Source organism: Serinus canaria, chromosome 23, assembly GCF_022539315.1.
Source record: "Serinus canaria isolate serCan28SL12 chromosome 23, serCan2020, whole genome shotgun sequence".
In the NCBI taxonomy this organism is placed as follows: Eukaryota; Metazoa; Chordata; class Aves; order Passeriformes; family Fringillidae; genus Serinus; species Serinus canaria.
The window spans coordinates 6,037,402-6,057,014 of NC_066336.1; the positions used below are offsets into that span (position 1 = coordinate 6,037,402).

General features: G+C 59.5%; 2 protein-coding genes across 3 annotated transcripts; one reads left to right on the forward strand and one right to left on the reverse strand.

Annotated features, from left to right (window-relative positions):
* Positions 1–3,076: 3,076 nt before the first annotated feature.
* On the reverse strand, positions 3,077–11,037 carry KDF1 (keratinocyte differentiation factor 1). Of its 2 annotated transcripts, none has more exons than XM_030233765.2 (5): positions 10,990–11,037; positions 9,798–9,969; positions 6,738–7,866; positions 5,853–5,927; positions 3,077–5,268 (listed from the first exon to the last, which is right to left on the reverse strand). In XM_030233765.2, exons 3-5 carry the CDS (start codon positions 7,846–7,848, stop codon positions 5,186–5,188), a joined length of 1,269 nt encoding a protein of 422 aa, XP_030089625.1. In that variant the 5' UTR covers positions 7,849–7,866; positions 9,798–9,969; positions 10,990–11,037; the 3' UTR covers positions 3,077–5,185. The 2 variants fall into 2 exon arrangements, with proteins under 2 accessions (XP_030089625.1, XP_030089626.1); XM_030233766.2 differs by lacking the exon at positions 10,990–11,037 and adding an exon at positions 10,522–10,690.
* Positions 11,038–14,288: 3,251 nt separating this feature from the next.
* On the forward strand, positions 14,289–15,060 carry TRNP1 (TMF1 regulated nuclear protein 1). Its single transcript, XM_030230289.2, has 2 exons — positions 14,289–14,456; positions 14,629–15,060. The coding sequence occupies exons 1-2, from the start codon at positions 14,289–14,291 to the stop codon at positions 15,058–15,060; spliced, it is 600 nt and encodes a 199-aa protein (XP_030086149.2).
* The last annotated feature ends 4,553 nt before the right edge of the window (positions 15,061–19,613 follow it).

The window sequence follows — 19,613 nt, forward strand, 5'->3', positions numbered from 1 at the left end:
CTCTCCCTCCCTCGGGAGGTGGCACTGGGAGCTGTGTTTTGCTCAGGAGTGCTGCTGAGCCCCATTCCCAGCCCAAACCCCAGGGTGGCTGCTCCAGGCTCTGCTCTCCACAGAGCAGCATGTGACCACACCAGGAAGCCACCCTTGCCCCAGGTCTCCTTAACGCCCAGCTAACAAGGAGAGTGTCAGTAAATCCTGGGCTCTATCCCAGATCCCTGCTGCTGTGGCTCTTCCCTCTGCCTCCCCCAAACATTTCCACCCCCTCCCCAAGGGATGGGCACAAAGGGCTGAAAATCCTGTCTGGGCAAAGTCCGGCCTGGCACAGCACCTGGCCTGCTGGGGTTGTTTTCTGAGCAGCAGAGCACTGTTTGCATGAAGTCCCTCAGTTTTACAGACTCTTGGGGTTAAAAAGCAGCCCCCACCCAGCAGAGCAGTGACTTGGAGGGTGGGCAAGGACCCAGACTGGGGCAGCTGGGTCTGGGCTGGATCTTCCTGCCTGTTTGTCTTACAGATCACCTACACCCATCTGCCTTCACCTACACTCACCTGCCTGTCTGTACTTTGGCCTTGACAAAAGAGCAGCCTCTGTTTTCATAAAAAACACTGAACTCTGCTGAACTCTGCTCTGGATTTGAAGGTTTTAGCCCCAGAATGAGCTGCCTGCCTGGTTTGTGGGACAGGTGAGCTGGGAGGGCTGAGCTGCTCTGGGGTGTGATGAGCTTCTCCCTGTTCTCAGCTCTGTGGGTGAACCCCAGGGAGGCTGGGGGAGTTTTTGGGAGGAAGGAGGGTCAGTGGGGGAATGGGGCCAGCCCTGGTGCCCTGACCCTGGGGGAGGTGAACGCCCGGGCCGTGTTTGTGAACGTGGCTGATCCCAGAGCTGCCCCTGGACTTCGCCCCCTCGGCAGCGGAACAGAAGGTGTTTCAGTGCTGGCCTTGTCCTCTGCAAACACCCCCGGCCACCACTGTCCAGAGCGAGCTGGGAGCACCTTTTGCTTCCCAAGGCAGCTTCCCCTGGATTAAACCTGCTGGGTCCCAGCAGCTGCTCGAGGCCTGAGGAATGCAAAGCCAACCTCAGCCTGAGTCCCTGGAGACCTCGGAGCGTGGCCTTGTCCTGTGCCCACGGCAGGGAAATGCACCAGGACCCACACTGTGCACACCTTGAGTGGTGCCCAGCCCCAGCAGGGCGGGAAGGGCAGGGCTGGACAGGGACAGGGACAGGTAACCAAGGTCCCTCTGGCCCCCCATACCTGTGCCAGGTCACCAAGGTCCCTCTGGCCCCCCATACCTGTGCCAGGTCACCAAGGTCCCTCTGGCCCCCCATACCTGTGCCAGGTAACCAAGGTCCCTCTGGCTCCCCATACCTGTGCCAGGTCACCAAGGTCCCTCTGGCTCCCCATACCTGTGCCAGGTAACCAAGGTCCCTCTGGCCCCCCATACCTGTGCCAGGTCACCAAGGTCCCTCTGGCTCCCCATACCTGTGCCAGGTCACCTGGAGAAGCCGTTCTGGTGCTGCCACCAGCTGGAGGGCAGAGCCCTCAGCTCCTCACCTGCCCAGGGCTCCTCCTCACCTGTAAAAGCAAGGCCTTTGCAGGCACAACAGGCTCTGCACAGACCTTTCTACAGGGTAAAGTTTTCCCCAGTCATTTGGGTTTTTTCTTTAACAGCAGCTCCTGGCTTAGCTTTTATTAATGAATATTGCAGCTCAGAGCATTTGGGAAATATCCCAGACTCCAGGACTGCTTTGGGAAGAGCAATGGAACAGCAAAACCCCGAGGAAGGGGACAGGAACAGCGAGTGTTGGACGTTACCGTGTCATTTTAGGAGGAGCCTCAGCTGCTCTGTCACTGCAAGGGCCAGGCTGTGAGGAATTAGGGTCCATCCATCTCCTTCCTAAGCCACACTGAAATAAATAATTCAGCAGCTCAGGGTGTGGATGTGCAGAGGAATTTCCTCAACACTCCTGCAGCCATTCCCTGCAGAGCTCCTGAGCTGCCCTCACCTGATCCCAGGGCACCGTGGGCAGGGGCACAGCTCAGGCTGGGCAGGACAGGGATCCCTCTGAGGGCACAGCACACCAAGGACCCACAAAGTGGGAGTGTCTGGAGACTCCTGGCAAAACCAAGCCAAATAAAACCAAACAATGTCTTCAGGAAAAGCCAGGTGCTGAGTCAGGTTCCCAGAAGGAAGTACCTGTGTGAGAGAACACCTCCACAGGTGCGTGGCCAGGTAAAGGCTCTCGTGTTTGTGAGGTCTCCGCTTGGGAAACCCAGCCAGCTCACTCAGCAGAACACTCAATGCAAGCTCAGAGCAAAAACCACTCCAGCAAGAGCCAAGACAGCTCCATCCACAGCAAACACCTTCCTGCAGACAAAAACCCCACGGACTCATCCCACGTGTGGATGTGAGCCAGGACACCCCGGCCCAGGCTGCAAACTGGAAGCTGCTGAACAAACTGGGCTGGCAGGCCCCACCCAGCTGGTCCGAGGGCTCCAGACACAAAAACATCCCCAGAGACCCTTCCCAGCCGAGAGAAGGCAGCATTTACCTGTTCCTGGCTCTGAAATCCTCCCAGGAAACACATCCTGGTCCTGTGCACCAGCAGGAAACCCCCAGGGCTCCTGAGGGAAGGTCAGCGGCCAGGAACGGAGCCCTGCAGGTTATCCTGGGGTTTGTCCTGCAACTGCCAAGTGCAGAACTGGTCCTTCAAGTCCCAGGGTCCGAGGCTGGGCCGCCCTCCATCCCTGAGCTGATCCTGTGGAGCAAACCCCACATCTGCTGCCACCAGCTGGTGACATCACAGGGACAACCTGGGAATTCTCCCCCCAGGCTCAGCTTTTCCAGAGCTCATTTCCAGCATCACGCCCAGGGAAGGTCCAGGTTTCCCTGCAGGACAACAAACACTTCCCCAGAGGCTTCTTCATTTGCATCCAGACACCAGCCTGGCATTCAGGATCCCCCTGGTTGGACAAGGACATTTTCATCCATCTGGGACTGCAGGAATCAGCCACCCCCCGTGCAATCCCCACCCCGGGATCCCCAGGCTGATGAGAGCAGGAATGTAAAAGTCACAGCACAGTCAAGAGCACAACTTTAATTTATAAAAAAAGACCAAACCAGAACATTTAAGGCCAATGAGTGCAAAAGAAACCCATAAGACACCAGCTTCAGGGACCATCGAGTCGACAGTCTTCCTCTTGGCGAGTTTTTGGGGGGGCTTGGGTTTTTTTTGGCTAGTTGAATCCCCACACGCTCACTCTTCACAGCCAGACCAGCCACTAAAAACGTGAATCTGCTCTGGAGCAGTGACTGCAAGCCCAGCTCCCCCCTCGTCTCCAGCTCAGCCCACAGAGCTGTGTCAGTGTGACCCACGTGAACTCAGCACACAGCTTGGAGGAAGCTTGTCCAAATAAAAGTGTACAAACCCAGGAGAAGCAGAAGCCAGGCAGGTCCCTCAGGATGGGCAGCATTTGGAAGGAGGTGACCTCACAGCTCCCCTGGGAGTCCCAGCCTGGCCTTGCTTCAAGTCTTCTCCTTGTATAAACTCAATTTCTCATCAACCAACGGCTCTAAACACAAAGCAGGGAGGGGAAGCCAAATCCAAGGCTCTGTCCCTTCCCTTCATCTTTGAAATATCTCTGTCAGTGTCTCCAGGTGTGGTCTGAGTAATGCCCCTGATTCCTGGAAGCACACTCTGAAAACAGCCAGAGGTTTACAGACACAGGCTCTGACAGGGACTGGAACTGTCCATTTCCAAGGGTTTTGGCCTTTTAAAGAAGCCTGAGAGCTCCTGAGAGGGATTAAATCCTTCCTCCCTGCCCAAACCTCTGAAGAGCAATCACAAGCTATAAAATAAAGGCACATTTCAAGACAATTAAGGCACATTCCAGTCCATCTAAGGCACAAAGCCATGGTCCACACCGAAGCCCAGGGCCCATCTGGGCTTCCCTCTCCCCAAAATCCAGTGGGTGTGTTTATCCTGTGGCTGGTGAATTAAATGAAGCATTTTCTCTTCATGTCCAAGGGCACCCAAAGCTCCCAACAAGTCCCATGGCTTGATGTGTTTACTTTGTGATAAACAACCAAGTGGCAACAGCACAGATGCAGCTTCCTCCTGCTGCAGCCCCCAGGTCAGCTGGCACTGAGCCCTCAGGATGAGCCCAGCAGTGCCCATCTCTGGCCCTCAGTGCCTGCAAAGGGAAGGACAAGGTGCTGAGTGCCCCCAGGGGCCAGCAGTGCCTCACAAACCCTCTGCTGACACTCTCAGAACCCTTTCCTTTGAGGCAAACCAAGGGACTTGGAGGGATTTTTTAGCAGAACAAACAGCCCAGTTCTGAAGCACACAAAGGCAGGAGAGAATTGAGTGCTCCCCTCACCTGCCACAATCCTGCTCCAGGCTCTCCCAGGGGAAATGTGGAAAGAGGAGTGAGGAGAGCTGCTGGCAGGCAGGCAGCGTGTGCTGGACTCCAGCAGAGCTGATCCCCACCATCTGCTCATGCAGGGGCAGCCCAGCAGCCACCCCAGCCCCCAGCACTGCCTCTGAATCTGGAGATGAGCCAAGAGGCCACAAATGAGATGAACTCCACAAAGCTGACCCTTCTGCTCAGGCAGCAGGAGGTGACACGGAGGCTCAGCAGGGAAAGGCAGATCTGCCTACTGGAAACACCATGGGTAGGAGACTTTGGGTTGGTGGGACCAACACAGGCACTTAAAATAGAGATTTGGGTCCCTGCAGAGCAGGACCTCAGCCTGCACCTCAACAGCAGCACCAGCACAGAGACACCACAGTCACTCCCCATCCGAGTTCTCTCAGGCCATGGAGGAAGCAGAACTGTACAACAGGTCCTCAGAGCAGGGAAAGGCCTGAGCCACTGAGGCTGCTGGAGCTAAATGGGATTTATGGAAATCACGGAGGCACGAGTTCTCTGCTACTTCCGTGTCCATCTTCTCCTCCCCGGGCACACACTCCACCTCCCAAGTTCGTTAGCTCCGCAGTTTGCTTCCTTGATTGTCCATAAAAACCAAAATATCCAGTGAAGTTCAGACAGCAGGAAGAATCTGGCTTCAATAAGGATCAGGGAAGACTGGGAAAAAAGAAAATTAAACTTGGCACAACACACTCCACATGGAAGGAGGAGGATTGTGACTGCAGCACAGGCCTGGAACGCCTCCCTGCTGCTCGGGTCCTTTAACAGTACACCTGGAGCAGAGGAGCCCCGGAGGAGTCAGTCTCTGTGTCCTGGAAAGAGGAATCTCTGCTGGTTGGAGAGCCTTGGGGAGGAAAGAGAAGAGATGGTGCCATTAGCCCAGGGTAACACAGCAGCCTGGCACTGGGGAAGCAGCTGCCACAAAAGGCTTTGTGTACCGTGAGGGAGGAGAAAGCCACACAAAGCCATGGCAGGGAACAGCCCTGCCTGCATTGCAGCCATCTCTCAGGACAGAGCTGCTGTGCAGGAGGAAACTTGTCTTGTAGCCCTGGGCTGCTCCCTGGGAGGAGAGAGCTCGGGGCAGCCCGCCACTCCTGCCTGCTTCCCTTCTGCACAGTTCCCTTTGTTCCCAGTCTCACCCAGCTGTGACCTCTGGCAGTCACACCCCAAATACAGCCCCAAACTTTGTCAGGACACAGAGAGACTGAAAGCTCCCAGGTCAGGTCCTGTGCAAGGACAGGGAACGTGGATTTCACCCTTTTCAGAAAGATCCACCAGCCCAGGGAGTGTCTGAGCTCCATCACTCCCAAAGCCCAGGAGCAGTGAGGGGAGCCCGAGGAGCAGGGTCAGCTCAGGCTGTGTGGAGGGTGAGGACACGGGCGGGGGGCTCAGGCTGTCCTGTGCAGCCAGGCCCAGGCAGGGCCTCACCTGCACTGCTGTGCCTCCTCATGTTCCTGGCCAGCACGTCCGCCGGGGTCTCCTCCGAGATCTGCACGGCCAGCTCTGCAAGGGAAAGCAAGGACTGAGACAGGGAAGGAGGATGCACAGCATGACTCAGCACCAAGGATCCCTGTCAGGGAACAGGACAGGCACAGTCTGATCCCTCCCATTGCTCCTGCCATCATCCGGATAGTCTGAGCTGTGTCCTTAAATCCCAGGAGCAGCCTCTCTGCTAATCTGGGAAGCACAACACCCACACGGTTTCCTCCGGTACTTCTGGATATCTCCTTGCTCCCACACTCAGCTTTTCAAGGTTTTTCCACACCAAACTGTTATACCCTGCTCTGGAGCTCAGACACTTGAGGCTGCTCCCACAAGGAGGAAGAAGCAGAAGCACTGGTGCTGTGGAACAGCCCTTCCCTCCTCTTGGCAGGGATATTCACTGTGTGGAGGAGGTCTGGGCTCTGAGGACACACTGCCAGCGGAGTCTAAGGGTGGCATTAGCCAGGCAGCACATGGGAGAGAGCCAGCTGAGTAACTGGACATCCTCGGGCACGAGCAGCTCGTCTGGTCCTACCAGTTCAGTTTGACTCACCGTTTTTCTGCCTCCCTTAGATGAGCACAGCAGGAGCAGCAGCAGCAGCACAAACCCATCTACTGCTCAGCACAAACCTCATGGGCAAGGAAAGACAGGCTCAAGAAAGCCACAGCACAGGGAGGAGGGTGCGAAGCAGAGCCCTGCACTCACACACCCCAGCAGAGCAAGCCCACTGGGGACAGAGCAGCCTCCAGCCCCGCCGCAGTGCCACACCTCGGTGGGCACGCTGGCACAGCCCTCCTGCAGCAGCCAGGGACCCCCGGGACCCCCCGTACCGTCCTGGCTGATGACCATGGACTCCAGCATCGTCTCGTTGCCGCTGTCGGGCGCGGTGGCCCGGCCGGACGTGTCCTCGTGGCCCTGGCTGGCCGGGCTGCAGATGTGGGGCCGCACGCGGCTCTTGCGGGTGCTGATGCGGATGATGCCCCGCACCAGCCGGCACTCGGCGTCCTGCTCGTCCAGGTTGTAGTCCTGAGTGATGCTGTTGATGAGGTCCGAGATCTTGTTGGTCTTCTCCAGGAAGACGGTGTCCGAGGTGCACTTGGCCAGCTCGTCGATCTGGTGGACGCTGAACAGCTCCGTGAGCTTCTTGAAGATCAGGACGTCGATCTGCCTGCTGGACATGGAGCCGTTCAGCTCGCTGATGTCCACGTCGGACTCGTGGAAGGAGTAATATTCCTCCGAGCTCCGGTGGCTGCTGGGGAGCGCTGGCTTTTCTATGCTGTTCCTGAAGGGCTTCTCCAGCAGCTCCTTGCAGCAGGAGTCAGATTCCACGTGGTGGTTGGTGTTCCTGTTTGGATAGACAGGGATGCCCTTCAGCTTCACGTCTGGGTAACTGAAACTGCTGCCCATGCTGGACTTTTTGATCTGGTTCCCGTTCTTCTCAGCAGGAGAGGTGTTGGTGGGGCTGTTTGGCAGCCGCCCATTGTAGTCTCCGTTCTTCCCATCATCTGTGGAGGTCTCAGCGGGCCCAGGATAGGGAATGCAGACACTGCAGTCTTGGAAGCAGCCCCCACACGTCACTATGCAACAGAAAACAGCCTTGTACGTGTTCCAGGCCTGGGTCAGGGAGGAGCAGCAAAAGCCCTGGTTTGGGGGAGCCTCTGCTGTCCCAGAGATGAAGGTGATGGTCTCTGCCTCCCGGCCGTTGGGGTCTTTGAGCTCGGCCTTGCGCCCTTTCCTGTCCCGCATCTGCTGCGCTCGGCTGCGGCTCGCTTTGATCTCGGGCGTGGAGCCACTGAACACCTCCAGGCTGACATCCGTGTCCCTGCTGTCCCTGCTGTCCCTGGCTGCCCGGGCCCGCAGGGGCACAGCCTCGGGGCAGGGCTGCTCCCGCTGCCGGGCGCCGCTCAGCTCGGGGGGCAGGCGGCTCCTGCGGCCCAGCATGGCTCGGCACTCGGGCACCTGCAGGACACAGGGGGGAGATCAGAGCAGCCCAGCACCACCAGCCCCACCTCAGCCAGCTGTCCGGCAGCAGCACAGAGGGATCTGACTGCCAGAGGCTCCAAAGCCAACGATTTACAGGAGTATCTGGTGTCAGGACTCACTGAGGGCCCGCGTTCCGGGGCTCTCCCACCACCCAAGCCTTGCTGCCTCCTTTGGGTAGATGCTCTCATCAGAAGAGAGATGCTTTAGTAGGGCTATTTTCAGACATCAAAGTCCCTGTAACCTTCAGAAGAGTTTCCTCCATGCAGCTGGAAGAGGAGTCAGCTCCAGAGCAATGAAGGAGCAGCACAGCTGGAGGTGGAGCCACTGACAGGCTCCAAAGGGAAAGTATCTTTTTTTGAACAACTTCCCTTTGTCTTGCATTCCTCAGGATTAGGCTGGGCCCTGACAGCACTTATCCATTTCAAAACACATCGTGCCCAGGAGGAGATGACAAGCAATCCATCATTGTGCAAGCTGCCAATTCCAGCTCCACGTTCTGTGCTGCTATTTCAATTTAGAGGATTTAGCAATGACAGCATTACCAACACTAATGATTTTTGCCAGTCATGCTCAGGTCGGGCGATGTCAAAGCCTTCCCTATGAAAACCCAACGTCTGCATCTGGATTAAGGAAAAGACCTTGTCAACAAGTCGGTCTCAAATCAGCCCTCATGGGAACAAAACCTTTACAACCCCTACAGAAACAGAAACCCCAGAGCAGACAGCTCAGCTGTGCCAGTGCAGCTCCTGCAGGTCTGCAGGCAGGAGGGAGCTGTTTACAGTGAGCCCTGTCAGGCTCCCTCTGCACAGAGCCCCCTTCACACTCTCCCTGGTTTTCATCTTTTTACTATTAAAGCTCAGCTTGGGGGGATGTGAGGAAAGTCGGGTCAGGGCTGTCACTCTCCCTGTCTGCTCTGCCTTCATCCCAGGCTGTGGAGGGTCCTGGAATTCTCCATGGTTTCCAGGCTTCTTGGCTAGCGCTGCTTGCACCTCCAAGAGATCCTTTCAAACACTAATTAGGGTAATTAATGAGCAATGAGAGCCCAGCCACAGTGTAAGTGTTGTAGGGCTGTCCTCGTTGTTTCACTATGGACTTTCTATAGGGCACCTCAAGCATGAATAAATAAATCTGTCAGACCTTGTTAGAGCACTGCCTCTTTCTCCCTGGTTTTTAAACCCAGAGTCACACTTTCCCCACAAAGAAACAGGCCCAGACTGAAAGGCAGGCAGTCACAGCACACCACTGCTTTCCAGGAATATTTTGGCCCTGTTACCTTATGAAAATTCATCCCAGGAGCTCCCTTTGCACATTCCTGGGCAATATGCAAAATAAAAAGCCCCAGATGCTCCAATTTTGGTGCAGAGCAGGCAGAGCTCCCTCACCTCAGCATCACTGCAGAGCTCTGATTGCTTTCACTTCAGAACAAGTCAGGGGTTATTCCCCTCAACTTCCTCATTTTTGTAATGCAGTTCAGAATTTAAAAACAGACTGGAAAAAACACGAAATGAAATAAAAACATTTGAGCTGAACTGGGAGCTGCTTACTGGGATGTTTCTTCTCATTCCAAGGCCTCCCTGAGAGACCCAACATTGCACAGCAACACTCCCTCATGTAACAACAGACAACATTCTGAGATTTCAGAGCATCTGGGACAGAGAGAGGAGCATTATCTCAGCTCTGAGGAGGACACCTGCAGGCACAGGTGTCAGAGACACCTCTGGGCTGGCCCATTCCCATCACAGCCCACACCTCTGGGACCTCTGGACCACATGGAGAAGTTCCTGAGGAGCACAGCCAGGACACAGCTCCTCGATCCAGCAGCTCCCCCAGCAGAGGAACGGGCTGCACCAAAACCCCCAGCCATAAATAAATGCTCAGAGCACAATCCACATCCAAATTTTACTCACACGATGGCTGGGAGCTTCCTCTGCTCTCACACAGGTGCTGTGAGTGACTGCAGGTCCCTCTAGAGAGCCTCAGCATCTGCTCCAGAGGAGCCAGGAAGGATCCACAAGGGGTTTGCAGGACTCAGAGTTAGCCAGGGTCTAAGATCTTCATTGTTCAGAGGGCGGGATTTCCCTGGAGAGTTTTTAAAAAGCTCAGTTAAGCTGTGGATCTCCTGAACAAGATCACATCCATCCAGCAATAACCACGCTGCTGGGGCTGCTGGCAGCTGGGGAATGTCTCCTAAATTCAGGAGACAGGATCCACACACTGATGCAGCTTCTCTGAACTCTGCGGCAGCACCCACAGCCGGGGAGTGTTCTAAGGAGCCTTGCCAGGAGCTGGAAGTCACCTGCTAAGCTCCTGCTCCCCACTGCTCTGCTGGCACCGGGGGGATGGAGATCCTGCCCCAGGGTAAATGTGGATGCAGCATTGTCCCCGTGCATCCCTGGGGACCCAGCATCCCTCTGGCAGCTCTCTGGGACATCAACAACCTGCCCGAGGAACTGCCTCTTGCCAAGCCCCCCTCCCCTCTGCCCCTGGCCCAAAACACCCACCCCGTTCCAGCTGACAGCCAGGGCTCCATCACAGGGCAGGCAAACGACGGTTGACCCTTTTCCCTCCCAAAGGAAAGGGAAGGAAAAGGGGAGACCCACCTGGGCACCAAAGGGAGCCCCCTCTGCCTACCTGGGCCCCACCGTGTGCTCCGGGCGGGGATGGCTGCGGAGAGGAGACGCCGGCAGCGGGAGCAGCCCCATCCCCGCCTGCCCTGCTCCGGCTCCCACCGCGCCCCCCGCTCCCTTTTCCAGCCCTGGGAATCAGAGCCGGCCCCAAACCCCCGGGAGAGCCCCCAGCCTCCCGCGGGGCCAGCGGGGCACACCGGCACCGGCCGGGGGCGGCGGGGGCCGAGGGGAGCGCGGTGTGGGGTGACGGACGAGCCTTCCCTCCTTCCCTGCCTCCCTCCTTCCCTCCGTGCCGGTCGCGGCCTGCGGCTGCCCCCGGGCCGGGCCGGGCCGGGCCGGGAAGCGCCGGGCGGCGGCGGCGGCGGCGGCGGGGTCGGGCCGGGCCCGGGGCTGATGCCGAGGCTGGGGCCGGGCCGGGTTCGGTGCCGGGCTGGGTTCGGGGCCGAGCCGGGCCGGGCCGGGCTCTCGTTACCTGCGAGCCGGGAGCGCGTCCGGCCCCGCCTCACCTGGGCCAGGTGCGCCACGTGACCCGGACGGGCCGCGCCGAGGGACAGCAGAGCGCGGCGGGCGAAGCTGCTGCGGGGCCGGGCACGGGCCTGGACAAACCGGGCACAAATCCGGGATAAACCCGGGCACAAACCGGGCACAAACCCGGGATAAACCCGGGCACAAACCCGAACAAACCTGGGGACAAATCTAGTATAAACCCGGGCACAAACCCGGGTACCAACCCGGCGCAAACCCCGGCACAAACCCCAGTACAAACCCAGGTACAAACCCAGCAAAAACCCTGGCACAAATCCGGGTACTAACCCAGAACAAACCCTGGCACAAACCCCAGCGCCCCTAGGCCGGGCAGAGCAGCCAATCCTTGCCCCAAGTGTGCTTGCCCCAAAGCCGAGGGTGGGTGCCCCAAAGCCAAGGGTGCCAGGATCCAGTGCCAGGGTGGTTTCGGGGGGCAGCAGGGAGGGAGCCCGGTGGAACGGCAGCGGGGCACTGAGTCTGCTGCTGGACTCCAAAAGGATGGAGGGACAGGGAGCTGGGCCAGCCCAGGAGTGCTGGGCCCTAAACCTGAGCTCCTGATGCACAATTCCTTCCCTAAACCTGCCGGGATGAACGAGCAGCGCCCGAGTCCCTCCCGCCCTGGTAACTGGGACACCCAGGAGAAAACCTGGGGAGAGGCAGGGAGGGAGGGCACCGGTGTTAATTATTGCTGCCAGTAACGAGGCTTGGTTTTTCTGGAGCGCATCCCAGCGCGAGGCCGCTGCTCATCCCTGGGCTCCGTCCTCCTGCACCCCTAACCCCCGTGTCCCGGGCAATGCCGGGGGCTGTGCTGGCAGGATGTAGGGCGGGGGCACGTCCCGGTGTCCCATCCTGCTGTCCCGTCCCAGTGTCCGTCCCGTTGTCCATCCTGATGTCCATCCTGCTGTCCATCCCGTTGTCCATCCCAGTGTCCATCCCAGTGTCCATCCTGCTGTCCTGTCTCAGTGTCTGTCCCGTTGTCCATCCCAGTGTCCCTTCCTAGTGTCCATCCCAGTGTCCATCCCAGTGTCCCATCCTGCTGTCCCGTCCCGGTGTCCGTCCCGTTGTCCATCCTGATGTCCATCCCAGTGTCCGTCCTGTTGTCCATCCCAGTGTCCCATCCTGCTGTCCGTCCTGTTGTCCATCCCAGTGTCCTGTCCTAGTGTCCATCCCAGTGTCCATCCTAGCGTCCCATCCCAGTGTCCCATCCCAGTGTCCCATCCTAGTGTCCATCCCAGTGTCCATCCCAGTGTCTGTCCCGTTGTCCATCCCGTTGTCCATCCCAGTGTCCATCCCGTTGTCCATCCCAGTGTCCATCCCAGTGTCCTGTCCCAGTGTCCTGTCCCAGTGTCCTGTCCTGGTGTCTGTCCTGTTGTCCATCCCGGTGTCCCATCCTGATGTCCCGTCCCAGTGTCCCGTCCCGGTGTCCATCCCAGTGTCCCATCCCATTCTCCATCCCAGTGTCCTGTCCTGGTGTCCCATCCTGCTGTCCTGTCCCGGTGTCTGTCCTGTTGTCCATCCCAGTGTCCCATCCCACTGTCCCGTCCCGTTGTCCATCCCGGTGTCCTGTCCCGGTGCCTGGGCAGAGCAGCACTGCCAGGGAAGGGAGAACAAAGGGTGAACAGAGCTCTCACCGGGCTTTTGTATCACCGAGGTTTATTCTGAGCGCTGCTAATTGCAGCCTCCTCTGCTAAATCATTAATAGCTCCACAGCCCGAGCAGAAATCCTGCAGTGCCGGAGGGGTTTGGGGACTCAGGCTGTGCCTGGCCTCAGGGCAGGGACATTTTTTGTCTTTTTCCACGATTTGCCCTCACTGGCTGCTGTCTGCTCGCTGCTGGGATGTGCTGGGCCAGCCTGGAGGCACAAGGGCTGCTCTGGGGGCTCAGCCTCACTGCCCAGTGTCCCTAGCTCACCTCCTGGAACTCACGTCCAGGCACAGCTGCTCCCCCTTTCCATGTCCTTTTCTCACCCTGGAGCAGGGCCTGGAGCTGGGAAGGTGTCAAGCAGTGCAGACACGGGGGGTGACCCAAAAAACCGATTATTTCTGAGCAGGCAGTGACAGAGCAGGCGCCTCCTGAGCTCCCTCCAGCCTCTGACATTCCAGGATTTCATTTTGGGGAACGGGGGAAGTCAGGGCAGGACACACCCCGGCCCTTTCCCCTCTTGGAGGTACCCTTGAAGGTCCAGTTCCACCGGACCAGAGCAAAAAAACGAGAGAGGAGGATGTTCTGTTTAATTCCTGCCTGTTCCCACAGTTTTTAGGGCACCCCTCAACTTCCACGCCCCATTTCGAGCAGCATTTCTGTCAGATAGATGAAGATCTCTCAGCCCGGCCTCCGGCTTGCCCCCAGCCCGGAGAGCTGGACGGGGCAGGAGCCGAGCCCTGAGGAGCTCGGGGGGCGCTGGGGCCGCGCCGGCAGCCGGGGGATGGATGGATGGATGGATGGGATGGATGGGATGGGCAGGGCCGGGCCGGCCGCGGGGGCCGAGCGGTGACGCGGCAGCCGCTGACGCTGCTCCGGTGCCTGGCAGACGTGTGGCAGCCTGGCAGGAGCAGGAATGTGATGCAAAGCACAAGAGATGGGGTTTTTATTCCTCCTAAGGTAAGGAAAGCAAAAATGTCACCAGCCCCGTGGGCGACATCCCCTGAAGGCCTGGATGTGGCTCTGCCTGAAACAGATTTAGGCTGGTTTTGTTTTTGGCTTAGGCTTTTATTCCAGTCTGGGGGTGGGATGAAACCTTGACACCTGGTTTCTGTCATCTGTGCTGCTCCGATGCGAGACCCACGCAGCTACACGCAGATGCAGCCGCTGAGGATGACATTCCAACAGGAGGAACTCCAAAATCCAGGCTCTGAGGAGAGCAGGGTGCCAGTGGCACCTCCCGCTGCAGCCCCCTGCCCCGCCACCCTCGTTAACACGGTGTAAACGGCAGTGACATTGGCAGCGACCTTGCTGTGACAGCCGCACATCCAAGGACGCCCCGGTGCCCGGGACAGCCCGGCCCAGCTCCTCCCAGGCCCCCGGTGACCCCTCGGGGACGTTCTCAGCCCTTCCCGGAGATCCCACCCGGCCCCAGCTCCGCATTGCCCTCCAGCCGAGGGCACTTTTCCAGCACCACTAACGCCCCCGGGCCGGTGCCGTACCGAGCTGTACCGAGCCCGGTGCCCGGGACTGGTACCGAGCCCGGACCCCGGACGGTGCCATGCCGGGCCAGGGCTGTACCGTACCGAGCCCGGGGTCCCATCAATGCCGGCACCGCTGCCGTACCGAGCCCGGTGTAGCATAAAGCCCACAGCGGTCCGGTACCGGTGCCGCGCCGAGCCCGGTGCCGGTGCAGTGCCGGCCCGTACCGAGCCCCGGGCTGCGCCGTCCCGGTCCGGGCTCGCGTGTCCGCCACCCCCTTCCCCCGTGCCGGTGCGGAGCCCGTGCCGGAGCCGCCCCCGTCGGGGCCGAGCCGCCGCCGCCGGCACCGCCCCCGGGCTATATATCCCCGCCGCATCGCTCCGCCGCCGCTCCCGCTCCCATGGCTGCGGCGGCGGCGGCGGCGGCACCGGCACCTCCGAGCCCCAGCGGCGGCGACGCGCAGCGCCCGTCCCGCGGCGGCCCCGGCGGCAGCGCCGGCGACGGCAAGAGCGGCGGCCCGGGCGCGGTGGAGCTGGCGGCGGCGCGGCGGCGGCTGGTGGCGGCCGAGGGGCGGCGGCGGGCGGCGGCCGAGCTGGAGGGGCGGGTGCGGCAGGTGCACTGCGCGCTGCTGCACGCCGAGCTGCGCCTGGCCGCCCGCGCCGAGACCCTGGGCCGCCTCGGGGCCGGCGTGGCCCAGGCGCAGCTCGCCCTGGCGGCGCAGAGCCAGCGGCTGCAGAAGGGGCTGCGCCGCCGCCCGCGGCCCCGGCCCGGAGCGCTGCTCGCCGCCGCCCGCGCCCTCCGCAGCTGCGTGCCCTGGGCCCCCGCGCGGAGCCGCGGGGCCGCCGCGGGCACCCCCGTGCGCCGCCTGCCCGCCGCCAGCCGCGGCTCCGCCTAGGAGCGGCGGCGGGGCTGCGGGGCGGCCGGGGGGCTGCGGGGGTCGGGGGTACCCGGGGGGGTTCGGTGGGTGGGGACCCAGGGGGTTCTGAAAGTGGGGGACGCCTTGGTGGGTCTGGGGGACCCTGCAGGATCTGGGGGAGCCCGTGGTGGGGGGGATCCAGTCCTTCAGAGGGTTTTGGGAACGGTAAATGGTTGGGGATGCGGGAGGTTTGGGGAGCTGGGGGGGTCTGGGGTACTTGAGGGGGTTTGATCCCTGGGGACCCAGGGGGTTTGGGGGCTCTGAAAGTGGAGGGACACCTTGTTGGGCTCACTGAGGGAGCTGTGGGAGCCAGGGCTGTGGGGGGGGGGGTCCAGTAGGGCCTGGGGTCGTTCAGGGAGTCTGGGGAGTCTGGTGGGTTTGGGAGTCCTGGGGTCGGGGGCACCTTGGTGAGTCTGAGGGGCCTCGGGGACCCTGCAGGATCTGGGGGACCCACCTGGTGTGGGGTAACCCAGGGAGGTCTGGGGTCCTTCAAAGGAATCTGGTGGGTTTGAGGGCTGCAGTTGAATTTTGCAGGGTGTGAAGGGTCCAGGGGACCCTATATGGGGTGGGGAGACCCAGCAGGGTCTGGGGAATCCGATGGGCTGGAACCCAATGGATTTGGGGGTCCCAGAGGGATCCTGCAGGGTGGGGAGGTCCGGGGACACGTCTGGGGTGTTCTGAGGGGTCCACTGGGATGGGACCCAGGGGGCTGGAAGGGCTTAAGCATCCTTGAGGGTGCCAGGGAGATCCTGCAGGGTCCTGGGGACTCTGTGGGGTGGGGGTACCCAGCAGGGTCTGGGCACCCCAGCAGTGGCCCAAGGGGTCTGATGGGGGGAGGCTTTGGGGTATTTGGGTTCCACAGGGGACCTTGTGGTATTAGGGCACTCCAGGGGACCCAGCAGGGTCTGGGGACCTTGGGGTGCCCTGAGGGATTTGGTGGGGAGAGCATCCCCGAGGACTGCAGTGCTCGGAGGACCCTGCGGGGTCAGGGTCCAGGTGAACTGGCAGACTGGGGGGGACACAATGAGATTGGGGGACCCAGCAGGACCTGGGAACCTCCCCGGGACTGGGAGACCCTTCAGAGTCTGGGATCCCTGGAGGATCTTGCCAGGTTTGGGGGTGTTTATGGAGGAATCTGCTGCCAGCGCCCCCAGCCCGGTCTGGGGCCGCGTCCCCCCTGAAGACAGCAGGTTCTGGGGCAGGACCCCTTCCCCCTGAGCCCCGCGGCCCCCGGGAGGAGACCCCAGCCCTTGGGACACTGCTGGGACTGTGACTCACACGGGGCAGCCCTGCGAGCCTCGGCGGAGAGTGGAGCGGGCTCGGGGCCGCCGCGCCTGCAGCACCCCCGGGCAGCGCTCGGGCTCCAGCGGGGACTCGGCGGGACGGGAGCGGGGCTCGGGATCCGCCGGCACCGGTCACCCCCGGCGAGCGGAGTTTGGGGCTGCTCCATGACTGACCAAACCACGCGGGGACACTGAAAGCTCTCGGTGCTTCCAGCAGCGTCCTTGGGGACACCCAAAGTCACCTGCGGGCAGAGCCGGTCGCTGCGGGCTGGCAGGAAGGTACGAGGAGGAGGAGGAGGAGATGGGCTCGAGATGAAGGATCCGTGTCCGGGGTGAAGGACTTCTCTCCGGGTGAAGATTCCTGTCCGGGATCAAGGATCCCTGTTCGGGGTGAAGGATCTCCCTCCCGGATGCAGCATTCCCCTCCGGGATGAAGGATCCGTGTCCGGGGTGAAGGATCCGTGTCCGGGGTGAAGGACTTCTCTCCGGGTGAAGGATTCCTGTCCGGGATGAAGGATACCTGTTCGGGGTGAAGGATCTCCCTCCGGGATGCAGCATTCCCCTCCGGGATGAAGGATCCGTGTCCGGGGTGAAGGATCCGTGTCCGGGATGAAGGATCCGTGTCCAGGGTGAAGGATCTCCCTCCGGGATGAAGGATCTCCCTCCGGACTGAAAGCCTGTGCAGGGCCCTGGTGCCGCTGTCCCCGCCGCTGTCCCCGAGCCCGGAGCCGGCCTCAGGACGGACGCTCGGACGGGATGGAGCCGGCCCGTCCCCGCCGGGAATGGCAGAGGTTCGGCAGAGCTTCCAGCCCCGCGCTCCGCTCCCGCTCCGTCCCCCGCCGCCGCCGCCCCGGTGACCGTGACCGTCCCTCGCCGAGCCAGCAGCTCCCGCTCCGCCGTGCCGAGCTTCCGCAGCGCCGCTCCCCACAAGCTGCATGAACACCCCGGGAAACCTAAGTCCCTCCGCTATTTATTTATTTAAATTTAAAAAAACCAAACCCCTGGGTTTGGGTTGGGGTGGGGGGAAAGGGCTCACTAAACCCCTGCTATTTATTTATTTATTTATTTGAATTTTAAAAAACCAAAACTTGGGTTTGGGCAGGGGTGGGGGGAAAGGGCTCACTAAACCCCTGCTATTTATTTATTTATTTATTTGAATTTTAAAAAACCAAAACTCTGGGTTTAGGCTGGGGTGGGGGAGATTTCACTGACCCCGTGCTATTTATTTATTTATGTAAATTAAAAATCCAAAACCCCGGGTTTGGGCAGGGGTGGGGGGATTTCACTGACCCCGTGCTATTTATTTATTTATTTATTTATTTATTTATTTAAATTAAAAGCCCCAACGCCCGGGTTTGGGCCGGGGTGGGGGGACTTCATTGACCCCGTGCTATTAATCTATTTATTTATTTATTTATTTATTTAAATTAGAAAATCCAGTGAAATCTCCCCCAGCCCAAAACCCCGGGTTTGGGCTGGGGGAGATTTCACTGACCCCCTGATATTTATTTATTTATTTAAATTTAAAACCCAAGCCCCGGGTTTGGGCCGGGGCGGGGGGATTTCAGTGACCCCGTGCTATTTATTTATTCATTTCTTTATTTATTTATTTAAATTAAAGGCCCCAAGCCCCGGGTTTGGGCCGGGGTGGGGGGATTTCATTGACCCCGTGCTATTAATATATTTATTTATTTATTTATTTAAATTAAAGGCCCCAAGCCCCGGGTTTGGGCCGGGGCGGGGGGATTTCGGCGCCGCCCGAGTGTGCCGCCCTCCGCTGGTGACAGCAGGTCTGTTGTGTAACCCTGGCTGCGCTGCCCGCACCGTGCTGCCCGTGCTCTGGAATAAACTTTGATATATATTTTATTCATGACGTGCAGTGTCCTCAAGTGCTGGTTGAAATATAACCGGGAGGGTGATTAGAATGGGGATTAGCAAATAAGCCCTGGTAATGGCATGTAATTAATACCAGAGTGGATTTCTCTGATTATCAACCTCTTCCCTCCTCGGAGTGTGTGGGGAGATGTGGAAGAATACGCTCAGAATTCCTGCAGCAGGGTATCCCTGTATATATACATAAATATATATATATATAAATGCCTACAGACATGGTCTGTCCTGAAAAACTCACGGAAGGTGACAAACAAGGCAAACCTGGGTGACAGACAAGGCACAGCTTGCACACGAACATCTGCAGAAAGTAGGTGGCAGGGGAATCCCTGAGCCCCCACCCTGCCTCGGCAGCCCCAGGCCCAGGAGCTCTGCCTTTCCCCTTCAGTCCCAGGTTTCAGACAGCTCTGGGTTTGTGCTGCCTGGTGCTGTGGGTGCTCTGGCACCTCTGGTGCTGCCCAGCTCCCGCCCTGTCCCTCCCCAGGGCCAGGGAGATTTTCCCGTGTGTAATCCCAGCTGGAAGGTGATTCCCAGAGCTGAGAGCAGAGTTTGCTGCTAAGAGCAGCTTAGGGGTCTCAGCCAGGAGAAGAGACACATTATCTCTCCTGGCTTTCAATTAATAGTATGGAATGCACAGCTTGGGCTTAAATCCCTTGATTTTTTTTTTCCCTTTCTGTGGTGATTATTTGCAAATCAGCTTTTGACCTGATTAGAGTGGAACTGACTTAGAGGAAATGCAGGGAAAGACCTTAAATGCATAATAAACCAACTCCATTAAACCAGAAAGGCCAAAATCATTAAACATCCCTCTGTGTGCTGGCTGCTCCCCACCCCTCAGTCTCGGCAAGGATACAGTCTCATCCCACTTTGTATTCCTGGAGTATCTGCAGCTGGAACATGACATCCATCACAATCCTCACACTTGTTCCCATTTTCCCCCAGGACTGGGGAGGCTGACGCAGCTCAGGAGGGCTGGTGGAAGGGCAAGCAGAGCCCAGGGCTGCTCAGCACCCTGCAGAGGGCTGGAGTGAGGACACCTGTCTGCCCCAGGTGCCCAGGAATGCCAGGCCCAGGAGTTCCAAGGGTGGGGAAGGCAGGGGCACATCCCTCTCCATCTCCCGGGGACTGGGATGTGCCCGTGTCCAGCAGGAGGGCACAGAAAGGGCAGCTGGGCTGACCAGGCAGGGGAGGGCAGCTGTGGCCGTGGCTGCTGGACTGGAGCAGCTCCCCAGGCTGATGTTGGAGTGAGAAGTCTCAGGAACAGGAGCTGAAAGGAAATAGAAGCTGGCCTGGAGCTCCCTTCCCCCCTGGGAGCAGGCAGCACATCCTGCAGGGAATCTCCAGCTGGAACCACTGCTG